This window comes from Colobus angolensis, unplaced genomic scaffold (genome assembly GCF_000951035.1).
Source record: "Colobus angolensis palliatus isolate OR3802 unplaced genomic scaffold, Cang.pa_1.0 Scaffold122, whole genome shotgun sequence".
NCBI classification, from domain to species: Eukaryota; Metazoa; Chordata; class Mammalia; order Primates; family Cercopithecidae; genus Colobus; species Colobus angolensis.
This window is the reverse complement of record NW_012113364.1, coordinates 6095869-6109429: the sequence shown is the minus strand read 5'-3', so window position 1 is coordinate 6109429 and position 13561 is coordinate 6095869. Positions and strand designations below refer to the sequence as shown.

At 45.3% G+C, this 13561-nt stretch overlaps 1 protein-coding gene across 1 annotated transcript in view; it reads left to right on the top strand.

Annotated features, from left to right (window-relative positions):
* TMEM248 (transmembrane protein 248) overlaps positions 1 to 13561 on the top strand; it is a 35918-nt gene extending 22357 nt beyond the window's left edge. The window contains exons 3-7 of the mRNA XM_011932212.1: positions 2119 to 2404; positions 5633 to 5783; positions 8360 to 8543; positions 10629 to 10772; positions 12899 to 13561. Of these exons, the coding sequence (XP_011787602.1) occupies positions 2119 to 2404; positions 5633 to 5783; positions 8360 to 8543; positions 10629 to 10772; positions 12899 to 12919 (786 nt within the window). The 3' untranslated portion in view covers positions 12920 to 13561. The remainder of the gene's footprint in view (positions 1 to 2118; positions 2405 to 5632; positions 5784 to 8359; positions 8544 to 10628; positions 10773 to 12898) is intronic.

Below are 13561 nucleotides of genomic sequence, written 5' to 3'. Positions count from 1 at the left end.
GGAGGTGGGGGTGGGGGTGGGGCTGGGAGTGCGTGGTTGCCACATTGAGTGTGCCTTGCAATGGAGAGGAGAGTTCTGTTCCATGTAATTGAGATCATAGCTTTCTCTTGTGCTCTAGGGCATTCTAGATCTTAAGTGATCTTGGCAAAAGGAACCGCCTACACATGTGAACTCTTTCTAGCACAGTTCAAGTAACGAGTTTTAGCTATTTCTACCTTGTAATCCTTTCAAAGAGTTTCTTACTAAGAGACATACTGGCTGGCTTAATTCTCCCTCTTTGCTGACCCTGCCTCAATCTTTAAAGGTTGTGAAAACAGGCTGCCCCCACATCAGGGCTGAAAATGAATATTCTACTCAAAACTAAAGCTTTGCAGCCTCCTGCCGTTTCTTTCCTGCAGATCTTGAGTCCATGTTGAGCACTTGGCCAAGGCCAATGGTTACAATGAAGCCTGGATAATTAGCCCTTAATAATCCAAATTAGGCCTGGCATTGGCTTTAGCTGGCTGTTCAACGTGGACTCCAGCTCTGTAGCAACGCGTTGTTGAGATGCTGCAGAACTTTGGTTATGATTAGTTTCGTGATTTTTATTTTCAAATAAGGATCTTAAGTTGTAGGAAAGGCGGTGGTGTATGGGAAACATTTGGGGCTGTGAATCAGAACTTAATGCCGATTCTACCTTGAACTAGAATTGGAGAGTCCCTAATTTGCCCTGGGCCTCAGTTTCTTCATGTCTAGGACTATGAAGGACTGAAACTAGAATGTTCATTTTCAGCCCTAATGTACTAGAATGGTCAGTTGAGTTTGTAGGTGTTAGGGAAATGTAATTTAATAGATCCAGTTGCAGTCTTACTAAATGTCACATACAGTTAAACTGATGCTGTAAGGGTAGACTTACTGGGCTGGTTAAGGGTTGCTCAGATGACTTTTTTTTGTTTTTTTGAGATGGAGTGTCACTCTGACACCCAGGCTGAGGCTGGAGTTCAGTGACGCGATCTTGGCTTACTGTAGCCTCTGCCCCACTTCAAATGATTTTCGTGCCTCAGCCTTCCAAGTAGCTGGGATTACAGGAATGCGCCACCATGCCCAGCTGATATTTTTATTTTAGTAGAGACATGGTTTCACCATGTTGCCTATGCTGGTCTCGAACTCCTGGCCTCAAGTGATCCACCCTGCTTGACCTCCCAAAGTGCTGGGATTACAGGCGTGAGCTACTGTACCTGGCCTCAAGTGGCATTTTTAAATTTTTTTTTTATTTTTGAGACAGAGTCTCACTCTGTTGCCCAGGCTGGAGTGCAGTGGCATGGTCTCCTCTCACTGCAACCTCCACCTCCCAGGTTCAAGCGATTCTCCTGCCTCAGCCTCCCAAGTAGCTGGGATTACAGGCACACACCACCACACCTGGCTGATTATTGTATTTTTAGTAGAAACGTGGTTTCACCATGTTGCTCAGGCTGGTCTTGAACTCCTGACCTCAAATGATCCACCCGCCTTGGCCTCCCAAAGTGCTGGGATTACAGGTGCAAGCCACTGCACCTGGCCCCTTCCTTTTTGAAATTGTTGCTGCTCTAAGGTGTCATCAAAAGTCCATAAGAAGGGGGACAATGTCCCTAATGAGTATTAGTATTCACTGCTGTTTTGTGTTCTGGAGAAAGAGAGCAAGATATATGGAACTGATCTTTTGGGACATTATTTTAAGGTGACTTTATTTAAAAAAAAAAAAAAGAATTGTAATTGCAAAATGAGTTTGCATTAATGCTTTTATTCAAGCTTTCTTTTCCAGTTTGGTTCTGAGGCTAGATCATTTTCTCTATGTGTAATATGCTGGATTTTTTTAAAAGAAGATTTTCTTGAATAAATTGATTTGATTTCACAGTTTATTGAGTATCTTGTGCCAGTGAAGAGTTCATATTTTAGGTTATGAATATAAAAGTGATTAGGAAAGCCACATTGTGCTGCCTGTGAGGAGGTTGGTGGCCGTGTTGTCATGATCTTAAATGACCAGCTCTGAATTGTAGTTTGCTGATGTGCTGTGGTGCCACACCGGGGTCTTACCTGTGTTCCCGCAGCGGGAGGCAGGCGCTGTTCACACTCATTTCTTTTTCTTTCATTTCCCCAAAGGATTGGAATACTTTTCTGCTACGGTTCAATGATTTGGACCTGTGTGTATCAGAGAATGAAACGTTAAAGCATCTCACAAACGACACCACAACTCCGGAAAGCACAATGACCAGCGGGCAGGCCCGAGCTTCCACCCAGTCCCCCCAGGCCCTGGAGGACTCGGGCCCTGTGAATATCTCAGTCGCAATCACCCTAACCCTGGACCCACTGAAACCCTTCGGAGGGTATTCCCGCAACGTCACCCATCTGTACTCAACCATCTTAGGGCATCAGATTGGACTTTCAGGTATGCAGTAGGCACTCTCCATTCAGGCTTCTCAAGCAACCACTGTTACAAAAAGAGGATGCACCGTGTGTGTTTTTACTGACTATATTGTACTAAATTGTAGTCTTGCACGTGTGTCTTTTTTTGTTGAGTTTGAACTACATGAACCATTTCTACACCATCATTACATGGTTAAAGTACCTGGCTTGAAGTAGTTTCTCAAAAGCCTGTAGGAACAAGAAACTGTGAAAAAACTATAAGGCCTGTCTGATATTTACAAACATGTAATTTTTATTCAGGCTTACCCTGTTGGAGTTTTCATTATTTACTACACATCTTCTATTGCTATTAGTTTATAGATTTTTTAATGGCCATTGTTAGTCCAACACTGTGCTAAGCTGCTGGGAAGAACTAGAAAATGACTAAGATGACTGGGCGCAGTGGCTCGTGCATGTAATCCCAACACTTTGGGAGGCCAAGGTGGGTGGATTGCCTCAGCTCAGGAGTTTGAGACCAGCCTCAGCAATGTGGTGAAACCCCGTTACTACTAAAATACAAAAAATTGGCCAGGCGCGGTGGCTCACACCTGTAATACCAGCACTTTGGGAGGCCAAGGTGGGCAGATCACAAGGTCAGGAGTTCGAGACCAGCCTGGCCAATATGGCAAAACCCCATCTCTACTAAAAATATAAAAATTAGGCAGGCATGGTGGCGGGCACCTGTAGTCCCAGCTACTTGGGAGGCTGAGGCAGGAGAATAGCTTGAACCCGGGAGGCAGAGGTTGCAGTGAGCTAAGATCACACCACTGCACTCCAGCCTGGGCAACAGAGAGAGACTCTGTCTCCAAAAAAAAAAAAAAGCCAGGCATGCAGGCATGGTGGTGCACCGCACTTGTAGTCCCAGCTACTCAGGAGGCTAAGGCAGGAGAATTGTTTGAACCCGAGAGGTGGAGGTTGCAGTGAGCTGAGATCACACCACTGCACTGCACTCCAGCCTGCGCGACAGAACGAGACTCCATCTCAAAAAAATAAAAGAAAATGCCTAAGATGGGCCCGGGCGCAGTGGCTCACGCCTATAATCCCAGCACTTTGGGAGGCCGAGGTGGGTGGATCACTTGAGGTCAGGATTTCAAGACTTGTCTGGCCAACGTGGGGAAACCCTATCTCTACTAAATACAAAAAAAATTAGCTGGACATGGTGGCGGGCGCCTGTGATCCCAGCTACTCTGGAGACTGAGGTGGGAGAATCACTTGAACCCTGGATGTGGAGGCTGCAGTGAGCCAAGATCACACCACTGCACTCCAGTCTAGGCAACAAGGCGAGACTTCACCTCAAAAAAAAAAAAAAACCTAAGATGTGGTCTCTTCCTTTTGGAATTTTGGGGTTATGGAAGAGACAAAGATAAACGTGAGTTAATGTTTATCAAGCACTTACAATAGTTCCTGCCACAAAGGAAATGCTATGTAAGTGCTTGATAAGGGATATGAAAAATACATGCTTATAAAACGTGGAGCACTGCCCTGTGACCAGTACTAAACCCATGACAGACTGTAAGTGATGCAGGAGAAGGGCTAGAAGGCAGTGGAAGCTGGAATAATTGGGAAAGGCTTCATATGGGACACCTGGGCCTTGGAAGAATAACCTTTTGTTCTTTGGTTACCAAAAGGCTTTTAAAAAAGTTCTCAGGCTGGGTGCACTGGGTCATGCCTGTAATCCCAGCACATTGAGAGCCTGAGGCAGGAGGATTGAATGAGCTCAGGTGTTGAAGACCAACCTGGGCACATAGCAAACACCTGTCTTTATGAAGAATATAAAAAATTAGCCAGGTGTCGTGGCGTGCACCTGTAGTCCCAGCTACTTTTGAGGCTGAGGTGGGAGGATTGCTTGAACCTGGGAGGTCGAGGCTACAGTGAGCTAAGATTGTACCACTGCACTCCAGCCTGGTCAATAGAGTGAGACCCTGTCTCAAAAAAAAAAAAACAAGAAACAAATAAAAAGTCCTTGAAGGAATTTAAGTGCCCACCAGCCTCCTATTGGCGGTTAGAGGTGAGAATGTTCCCATAATAATCAAGGTATGGGTGACTTCTGGGTTTCCCATGTAGCAGGTGGACCTACTTCTTATGGCATGGCATAAGGACCCCTTCGGGTTTTTTTTTACTTTTTTTAAATTTTTGTTATTTTCAGATGGAGTCTCACTCTGTCACCCAGGTTGGAGTGCGGTGGCACAGTCTTGGCTCACTGCAACCTCTGTCTCCTGGGTTCAGGCGACTCTTCTGCTTCAGACCCCCGAGTAGCTGAGATTACAGGCTCACCCCACCATGCCCAGCTAATTTTATATTTTTAGTGGAGACAGGATTTTACCATGTTGGCCAGGCTGGTCCTGAACTTCTGACTTCAAATGATCCGCCCACCTCAGCCTCCCAAAGTGCTAGGATTACAGGCATGAGCCACCATGCCTGGCTATTCTTTCATTTTAATTTTTAAAATTTATTTTTTGAGACAGTCTTGATCTGTCGCCAGCTAGAGTACAGTAGTGTGATCATAGCTCACTGCAGCCTCAAACTCCTGGGCTCAAGCGATCCTCCCTAGTACCTGGGACCACAGGTGTGCACCAGTATACCTGGCCGATTTTTTAAAGTTTTTTGTAGAGACAGAGTCTTGCTATCACGTTCAGGCTGGTCGTGAATTCCCGGCCTCAAGTAATCCTCCTGCCTCAGCCTTCTAAAGTCAAAGTGCTGGGACTATAGATGTGAACCACTGTGCCTGGCAATACGTTGGTTTTAATTTAAGCTTCATCACTTGCCTTTCTTAACTCTGAAACCCTCTGACCTCTGTTTGTTCATATGTAAAAGGGGGACAACTGCATTTCTTGGTCATGTTCATAGGAGAAGAGTAAATCTTAAGTGAAATAATATGTGTAAAAAATGTTTGAAAATGGCTAGACGGGTGTGCAGAAATGGTGAGGATAATTCACCCAGCCCAAGTTTTTCACCTCTGATCTGCCCAAGGTCTGGTTTGGCATCTCCAGGCCATGACTGGAAAGCGGCCACTTCCTTTGCTGCTTCGTGGCTCTGAGTTGAGCAGGCCTCATGGTCAGGGTCAGGACTGCTCTTGTTCCTCAGATCCTACAAAGGTAGGTTCCTGGGCTGATAGTTGATTCCTGTGTGGGTTTGATTTCAGGGTTTATTTGTATGCCGGAGAATAACAAATACGTGGTTCTTTATAAAAAAAACTATTTCTCTTTCATAGGCAGGGAAGCCCACGAGGAGATAAACATCACCTTCACCCTGCCTACAGCATGGAGCTCAGACGACTGCGCCCTCCACGGTCACTGTGAGCAGGTGGTGTTCACAGCCTGCATGACCCTCACGGCCAGCCCCGGGGTGTTCCCCGTCACTGTGTAAGTGTACCCGGTGCCCGGTGAACACACGTAACAAGCCCCACTTGTCTTGAGTACAGCTGGGCTGCTTCGGCCTTAAATTCTCAGGATGGCTTGCTTCACATTTCTTCATAGAATTACCTCTACTCAGACCTATCTAAAGGATTATTTAATTTGTCTAAAAGATTCTTTAATTTGGAATTCTAAAGATAGAACTTCCACGAATAAAATCAAAAGTTAGTGTCCCCTCGAGGCAGTAAAAGCACCTGGATGTTGCTGGACATTCATAGGCTGTCTTTTCCTGCAGGAGTAGAAGCAGCAAGTTACAGAAAAGAGGCTCACTGTGGCCGGGTGCAGTGACTGAGGCCTGTGATCCCAGCACTGTGGGAGGCTGAGGTGGGAGGATCCCTTGAGCCCCGGAGTTGAAGACCAGCCTGGACAACATATAGGGAGACCCTGTCTCTGTTTAAAAAAAAGAAAAGAGAAAGGAGACTCTCTAAAGATAAAGGTTTTCAACCAGGTGTGGCATCTCATGCCTATAATCTGAGCACTGTGGGAGGCTAAGGTAGGCAGATCACCTGAGGTCAGGAGTTCAAGACCAGCCTGGCCAACATGGTGAAACCCTATCTCTACTAAAAATACAAAACTTAACCAGGCCTGGTGGCACATGTCTGTAATCCCAGCCACTTGGAGGCTAAGGCAGGAGAATCGCTTGAACCTGGGAGGCAGAGGTTGCAGTGAGCCGAGATCGTGCCACTGCACTCCAGCCTGGGTGACAGCAAGACTCTGTCTCAAAAAAGTAAATAAATAAAATAAAACAAAGATAAAGGTTTGTTCATCTCCATTATCCAGAAAGATAGTTTAAAATCGTTGATTTTAGTTTATCTTTATTTTATTTTATTTTATTTTATTTTATTTTTTTGAGACGGAGTCTCGCTCTGTCGCCCAGGCTGGAGTGCATTGGCCGGATCTCAGCTCACTGCAAGCTCCGTCTCCCGGGTTTATGCCATTCTCCTGCCTCAGCCTCCCGAGTAGCTGGGACTACAGGTGCCCGCCATCTCGCCCGGCTAGTTTTTTTTTTTTTTTTTAGTAGAGACGGGGTTTCCCTGTGTTAGCCAGGATGGTCTCGATCTCCTGACCTTGTGATCCGCCCGTCTCGGCCTCCCAAAGTGCTGGGATTACAGGCTTGAGCCACCGCGCCTGGCCGATTTTATTTTTAAATCAAGTATAAATCAAAACTTATTTTCCATTAAAGTTACTAATTTTAAAATGTAACATTTTAAATCATTTCCCATTAAATAATTACTAATTTTAATTTTAACCTACGAATTTGAAAGTTAGTTTTAAAATCAAATATAAATTGAACTTTATTTTCCATTAAACAATTAAGGTTTTTGAAGCTTTTCCTTCAGTGTTTTTGAGCAGCATTCAGTGTTATTGTTTGGCCTTTTAGGTGTTTTTTTTTTTTTTTTTTTTTTCTCTCGAGTCTGTATCTGAGACAATTATCTATAAATAAATAGGTGAAATACATAAGATACAGCCTATTTAAAAGAATTCTGTGGTGAATTCTTTTTAAATAAGAATTATCCTGGGATTTGTCTATTTTAGACATTTGGAAGTTTGTAGGACAAGATCAGATTAAGTTAAACATTACTTTGTGTTACAGTAACTGATATAGAATTTTGTAGGTAAAGTTTCCAGTTGCAACTAAGTGATATGCTTTGGGCTGGGTGCAATGGCTCACGCCTGTAATCCCAACTACTTGAGAGGCTGAGGCAGGAGAATCAGTTCAGCTTGGGAGGTGGAGATTTCAGTGAGCCAAGGTCACACCAGCCTGGGCAACAGAGCGAGACTCTGTCTCAAAAAAAAAAAAGATGATATGGTTTGGCTGTCTCCCCACCCAAATCTTGTTTTGAATTGTAGTTCCCATAATCCCCTTGTGTCATGGGAGGGACCCAGTGGGAGGTAATTGAATCATGGAGGTGGTTACCCCCATGCTGCTGTTCTCATGATAGTGAGTGAGTTCCCATGAGACATGATGGTTTTATAAGGGATTTTCCACCTTTTATTCGGCACTTCTCTTTGCTGCCGCCATGTGAAGAAGGATGTGTTTGCTTCCCCTTCTGCCGCGATTGTAAGTTTCCTGAGGCTTCCCCAACCATGCTGAACTGTGAGTCAATTAAGCCTCTTGCCTTTATAAATTACCCAGTCCCGGATATGTCTTTATTAGCAGCGTGAGAATTGACTAATACACTAAGAGTTTAGCTAATTTGAGAAGATAGGCTTACAAGGAGCTTATGTCCTTTGCATCACATGTGAGAGGACTGTAGGTTGAATTCTGAAGGCAGAAATCCAACACCCAAACTCCTAAACGTCAGGCACCTATTTATTTTTCTGTTATATTTTTATTTTTTTAAAAAGACCCTCAAACTAAAATATAATGATATTTATGTCAAAGAAGCATGAACGTGTAAGTTACATTTTTCCTTTCCACGTGTGTTGCCGTGTTTGGTGTTTTCCCAGCTGCTGTGGGGGTGACACAAGTGAATGACTCAGGTCGCTGAGCACGTGTCTTTCCTCCTCCTCTTCCCCTGCAGACAGCCACCGCACTGTGTTCCTGACACATACAGCAACGCCACGCTCTGGTACAAGATCTTCACAACTGCCAGAGATGCCAACACAAAATACGCGCAAGATTACAATCCTTTCTGGTGTTATAAGGGGGCCATTGGAAAAGTCTATCATGCTTTAAATCCCAAGCTTACAGTGATTGTTCCAGATGTAAGTGAGAAAAATCGTGTGTGTGTGTGTGTACGCGCATTCGTGCATGCATATGCACGTGTGTGTGCATGTGCTGCAACCATTGGTATAGGCCCTGCTGACTTCCCTGAGTAAGCGTCTCCTCTGCCACTTTAGATTTCCAGGTGAGTTGGGACACTAGGCGGAGGAGTGGTGGATGCTTGGAAAAACATGCCACCCATTGGTTAAGAAAAATCTGGTTCTTCTGTTCATTTTCTCTGTTGTTCAGCAGCAGTTGTTTCTTGAGCAACTGCCTAATCCCTGGGGGGTTACAAGGGATCCTTATATGAATATTATCTTAGAGGATGTTCACAGACATTCATAGAAGACTATCTAGTGTCCATGTGAACAAAAAATAGTACTGCTTAGAGTTCTGAAAGGTAGAAGTAAGTAGTAGAAGGAGATGAATCTTCGACTAGAGTGAGGCCTGAATAGGATTTAACTAAACCAAGAGACAAGGAGAAGAAAATACTTATCTATCTCGTCTAGCAGCTGTGTGCTAGCTCAGCTTCCTACTTAGACTTGAGCCCACTTATTTTTTTAGAGACAGGATCTTGCTCTGTCACCCAGATTGGGCTCTAGTGGCACAATCATGGCTCACTGCAGCTTCCGACTCTTGGTCTGAAGCTTCGTGAGTGGCTGGGACTACAGATGCATGTCCCATGCTGGGATAATTTTTAAACTTCTTGTAAAGACAGGGTCTTACTATATTGCCCAGGCTGGTCTTGAACCCCTGGCCTCAAGTGATCCTCCTGCCTTGGCCTCCGAAATTGCTGGGATGACAGATATGAGCCACCGCACCCGGCCCGAGCCCACTTTTTAACATTGCTTTGATATTTTGTAAATGTGTTCCTTTCTGGCAGTGTGTATTAGCTGGATCTCTCTTCTTTTGGTCTGGCCCTTTGTCCTTTTCTTTTTTTCTTTATATTTATTTATTTATTTGAGATGGAGTCACACTCTGTCGTCCAGGCTGGAGTGCAGTGCCCCAATCTCGGTTCACTGCAACCTCTGCCTCCTGGGTTGAAGCAATTCTCCTGACTCAGCCTCCAAAGTAGCTGGGATTACAGGCACCTGCCACCACGCCTGGCTAATTTTTGTATTTTTAGTACAGATGGGGTTTTGCCATGTTGGTCAGGTTGGTGTTGAACTCCTGACCTCAGGTGATCCTCCCACCTCAGCCTCCCAAAGTGCTGGGATTATAGGCATGAGCCATTGCGCCCAGCCTTTGCCCTTTTCTGGGGCTTATTTGTAGGCCAGGATCCTGCAGGAGCCAGCTGTGGAGGTCAGGCTGGATGGTGGGCTGAGGCCCTTCATGCCTGACCAAGGGCACTCCCTGCCTGTGTTTGGGGCTTGGGGGTTGGTAAGGCAATGTGTTGAGAAGACTGAGCTGCCCCGCTATGTTGTAAGTGACCTGCGGGGAGTCCAGGGCTGACCTGAGGCCTGGAGATACTAGAGGGTAAAGGAATGGAAGCATGTCTGGGGTCCCTCTAGTAACTTGCAGGGCCTGGGGATTGACTGCATGTGGGAGGTCAAAGAGCAGTGAATCAAGGATGACCTCAGCATTTTCAGACGTAGAGAAAAGCAGGAGGAGGGAGGCGACCCTGGGGAGAGGTGAGGGGCCGAGGCCTTCCTGGTGGTGGCATAGCCAGTAGTTAGGAATGCAGCCTCAGCTGTCAGCCATGCAGCCTGAGGGCAGTCCCATGACGAGGCTGTGTCCAGAAAGGAGTGGGGCTTAAAGGCGGAGTGTCTGCAGCCTTTGCAGGGGAGAAGCCTGCTGGAGGGGCAGGGTTCAGGCAGTGTGGGGGTGCAGAAGACAGGGCAGAGGACAGCCCTAGGGCTAGGAAAGTGTGGGTGCTCTCCAACAGAGGCTCGGGAGCACCACGTCTTCACTTAATGAGATCCAGCTTTGGTCACTTAGGAGACAAAACGAGAAACCTCCTGTTGCAGCTTAAGAAGAAAAGTTGTGGCAAGTCTGGAGGTTGTCAGTCCTGTCTCTCAAAACCCAGCATTGAAACCTTTCAGTCACTCAGAGCAGATGTTTCTGATTTTTTTCTCTTCTTTATTTAGGATGACCGTTCATTAATAAATTTGCATCTCATGCACACCAGTTACTTCCTCTTTGTGATGGTGATAACGATGTTTTGCTATGCTGTTATCAAGGGCAGACCCAGCAAATTGCGTCAGAGCAATCCTGAATTTTGTCCCGAGAAGGTGAGCTGTGGATGGGGTCCAGGCCAGCATTTTGCCAGAGGTCTCTGTATACAGAATATCCCAGTTATCCTTACTCCATTTATTGTGGGTGGCACCTTTCATCCAAAGAAATGACAGTTATCCCTCAATATCCGAGGAGGATTGGTTCCAGGACCCTGGTGGATACCAAAATTCATGAATGTCCAAATCCCTTCTGTAAAGTGGTACAATATTTGCATATGACCTCTGCACATCCTCTGTAACTTTTTTTTTTTTTTTGAAGATGGAGTCTCGCTCTGTCGCCCAGGCTGGAGTGCAGTGGCACTATCTTGGCTCACTGCAGCCTCCGCCTCCCGGGCTCAAGCAGTTCTCCTACCCCAGCCTCCTGAGTAGCTGAGATTACAGTCGCATGCCACCACGCCCCACTAATTTTTTGCATTTTTAGTAGAGACAGAGTCTCACCATGTTGGCCAGATTGGTCTCAAACTCCTGACCTCAAGTGATCCACCTGCCTTGGCCTCCCAAAGTGCTAGAATTATAGGTGTGAGCCACTGGGCCCAGCTCATCCTCTGTAACTTTAATCTCTAGATTACTTTTTCTTTTTTGAGACAGTTTTGCTCTGTCACCAAGGCTGGAGTGCAGTGGCATGATCTCGGTTTACTACAACCTCTGCCTCCTGGGCTCAAGTGATTCTCCTGCCTCAGCCTTGAGAGTAGCTGGGATTACAGGCGTACGCCACCACACTCAGCTAATTTTTGTATTTTTAGTAGAGACAGGGTTTCACCATGTTGGCCAAGGTAGTCTCTAACTGCTGATGTCAAGTGATCCACCTGCCTTGGCCTCCCACAGTGCTGGGATCACAGGCGTGAGCCACTGTGCCCAGCTTCTGTGTTACTTATAATACCTAATACAATGTAAATACTATGTAAATAGTTGTTACAGTGTATTTTAAAAACTTGTATTATTTTTATTGTTGCATTCATATGTATTGGTTTTTTTCTTTTGAGTATTTTTGCTGTTTTTAATTTTTTTTTTTTTTTTTTTTTTTTTTTACAGGGTCTCGCTTTTTCGTCCAGGCTGGAGTGGTGTGGTGCAATCATAGCTCATAACACAATCATAGCTCACTGCAGCCTTGAACTCCCAGGTTCAGGTGATCCTCAGCCTCCTGAGTAGCTGGGACCACAGGCATGCATCACCACACCTGCTTAATTTTTGTATTTTTTGAAAAGATGGAGTTTCGCCACGTTGCCCAGACTGGTCTTGAATTCCTGGGCTCAAGTGATCCACCCACCTTGACCTCTCAAAGATTACAGGTGATTACAGGTGTGAGCCACCATGCCCAGCCCTCTTTTGTGTATTTTTGGTTGAATCTGTGGATATGAAACCCACAATTACAGAAGGCCAACTGTAGTTTCTGTCTTCATTAGAAGTGTCTTTACCCTCAACCTATATTATGGTGTTGGATTTTTAATCATATACCCAAACCCCCATCACCATTATAGGGAGTGACTTGGCAGTTGTTCTCAAGTCTCCACTGGAGCACTACTGACCCTGTGTAGCTGCCTCCTCTGTAGTTCCATCAGCATAAGAAGTCTTCTAACAGAATGCTTATCAAGGTTTAAAGACAGTTACCTCAGCTGGGTACACCTGTAATCCCAGGACTTTTGGGAGACTGAGGCAGGAGGATCACTTGAGCCTAGGAGTTCAAGACCAGCTTGGGCAATATGGTGAGACCCCATCTCTACTAAAAGTTAAAAAATTAGCCACATGTAATGGTGCATGCCTGTATTCCAAGCTACTGGGGAGGTTGAGGTAGGAGGATTGCTTGAGCCTAGGAGTTGGAAACTGTAGTAACCTATGAGTGTACCACTGCACTCCAGCCTGGACAACAGAGTGAGACTGTGTCTCAAAAAAACAAAAACCAGTTAATTCTGTCTCCGCACAGTGGTTCCAGATGGGCTGCATCTTGCAGGAGACTTTGAGATTTCTAGTAATTTCTTCTTAGGTGAGATTTTCTTCTTAGGGATTTAGTAACTTCACTGCCTGGTTGATATGTGCAATCAGTGTGGTGTCCTGGTCTTTGGGTAGGGGCTGAGTTAACCTGGGCTTCCCTTTTTGACTGATTTCCCTGGCTTGGTGTCTTCCAGGTGGCTTTGGCTGAAGCCTAATTCCACAGCTCCTTGTTTTCTGAGAGAGACTGAGAGAACCATAATCCTTGCCTGCTGAACCCAGCCTGGGCCTGGACGCTCTGTGAATACATTATCTTGCGATGTTGGGTTATTCCAGCCAAAGACATTTCAAGTGCCTGTAACTGATTTGTACATATTTATAAAAATCTATTCAGAAATTGGTCCAATAATGCACGTGCTTTGCCCTGGGTGCAGCCAGAGCCCTTCAGTCCCACCCTGGACTTGAGGACCTACCTGATGGGATGTTTCCACATGTCTCTAGAGAAGGATTTCCTGGATCTAGCTGCGTTGGAGCTGGTCATGACGATGTTTTCACTAAGGTCATGGGCGCATTGCGTCACTGGTGGGGTTGAAGTTTGGTTTGGTTCTTGTTTCGGCCCAGTATGTAGAGAACGTTTGAAACAGTCTGCACCTTTGATACAGTATTGCATTTCCAAAGCCACCAATCCATTTTGTGGATTTTATGTGTCTGTGGCTTAATAATCGTAGTAACAACAATAATACCTTTTTCTCCATTTTGCTTGCAGGAAACATACCTAAGTTTTTTTTGTTTGTTTGTTTTTTGTTTTTTTGTTTTTTTCCTTTATAAAGAAAAAATAAAATAGTCTCATTTTAATACTA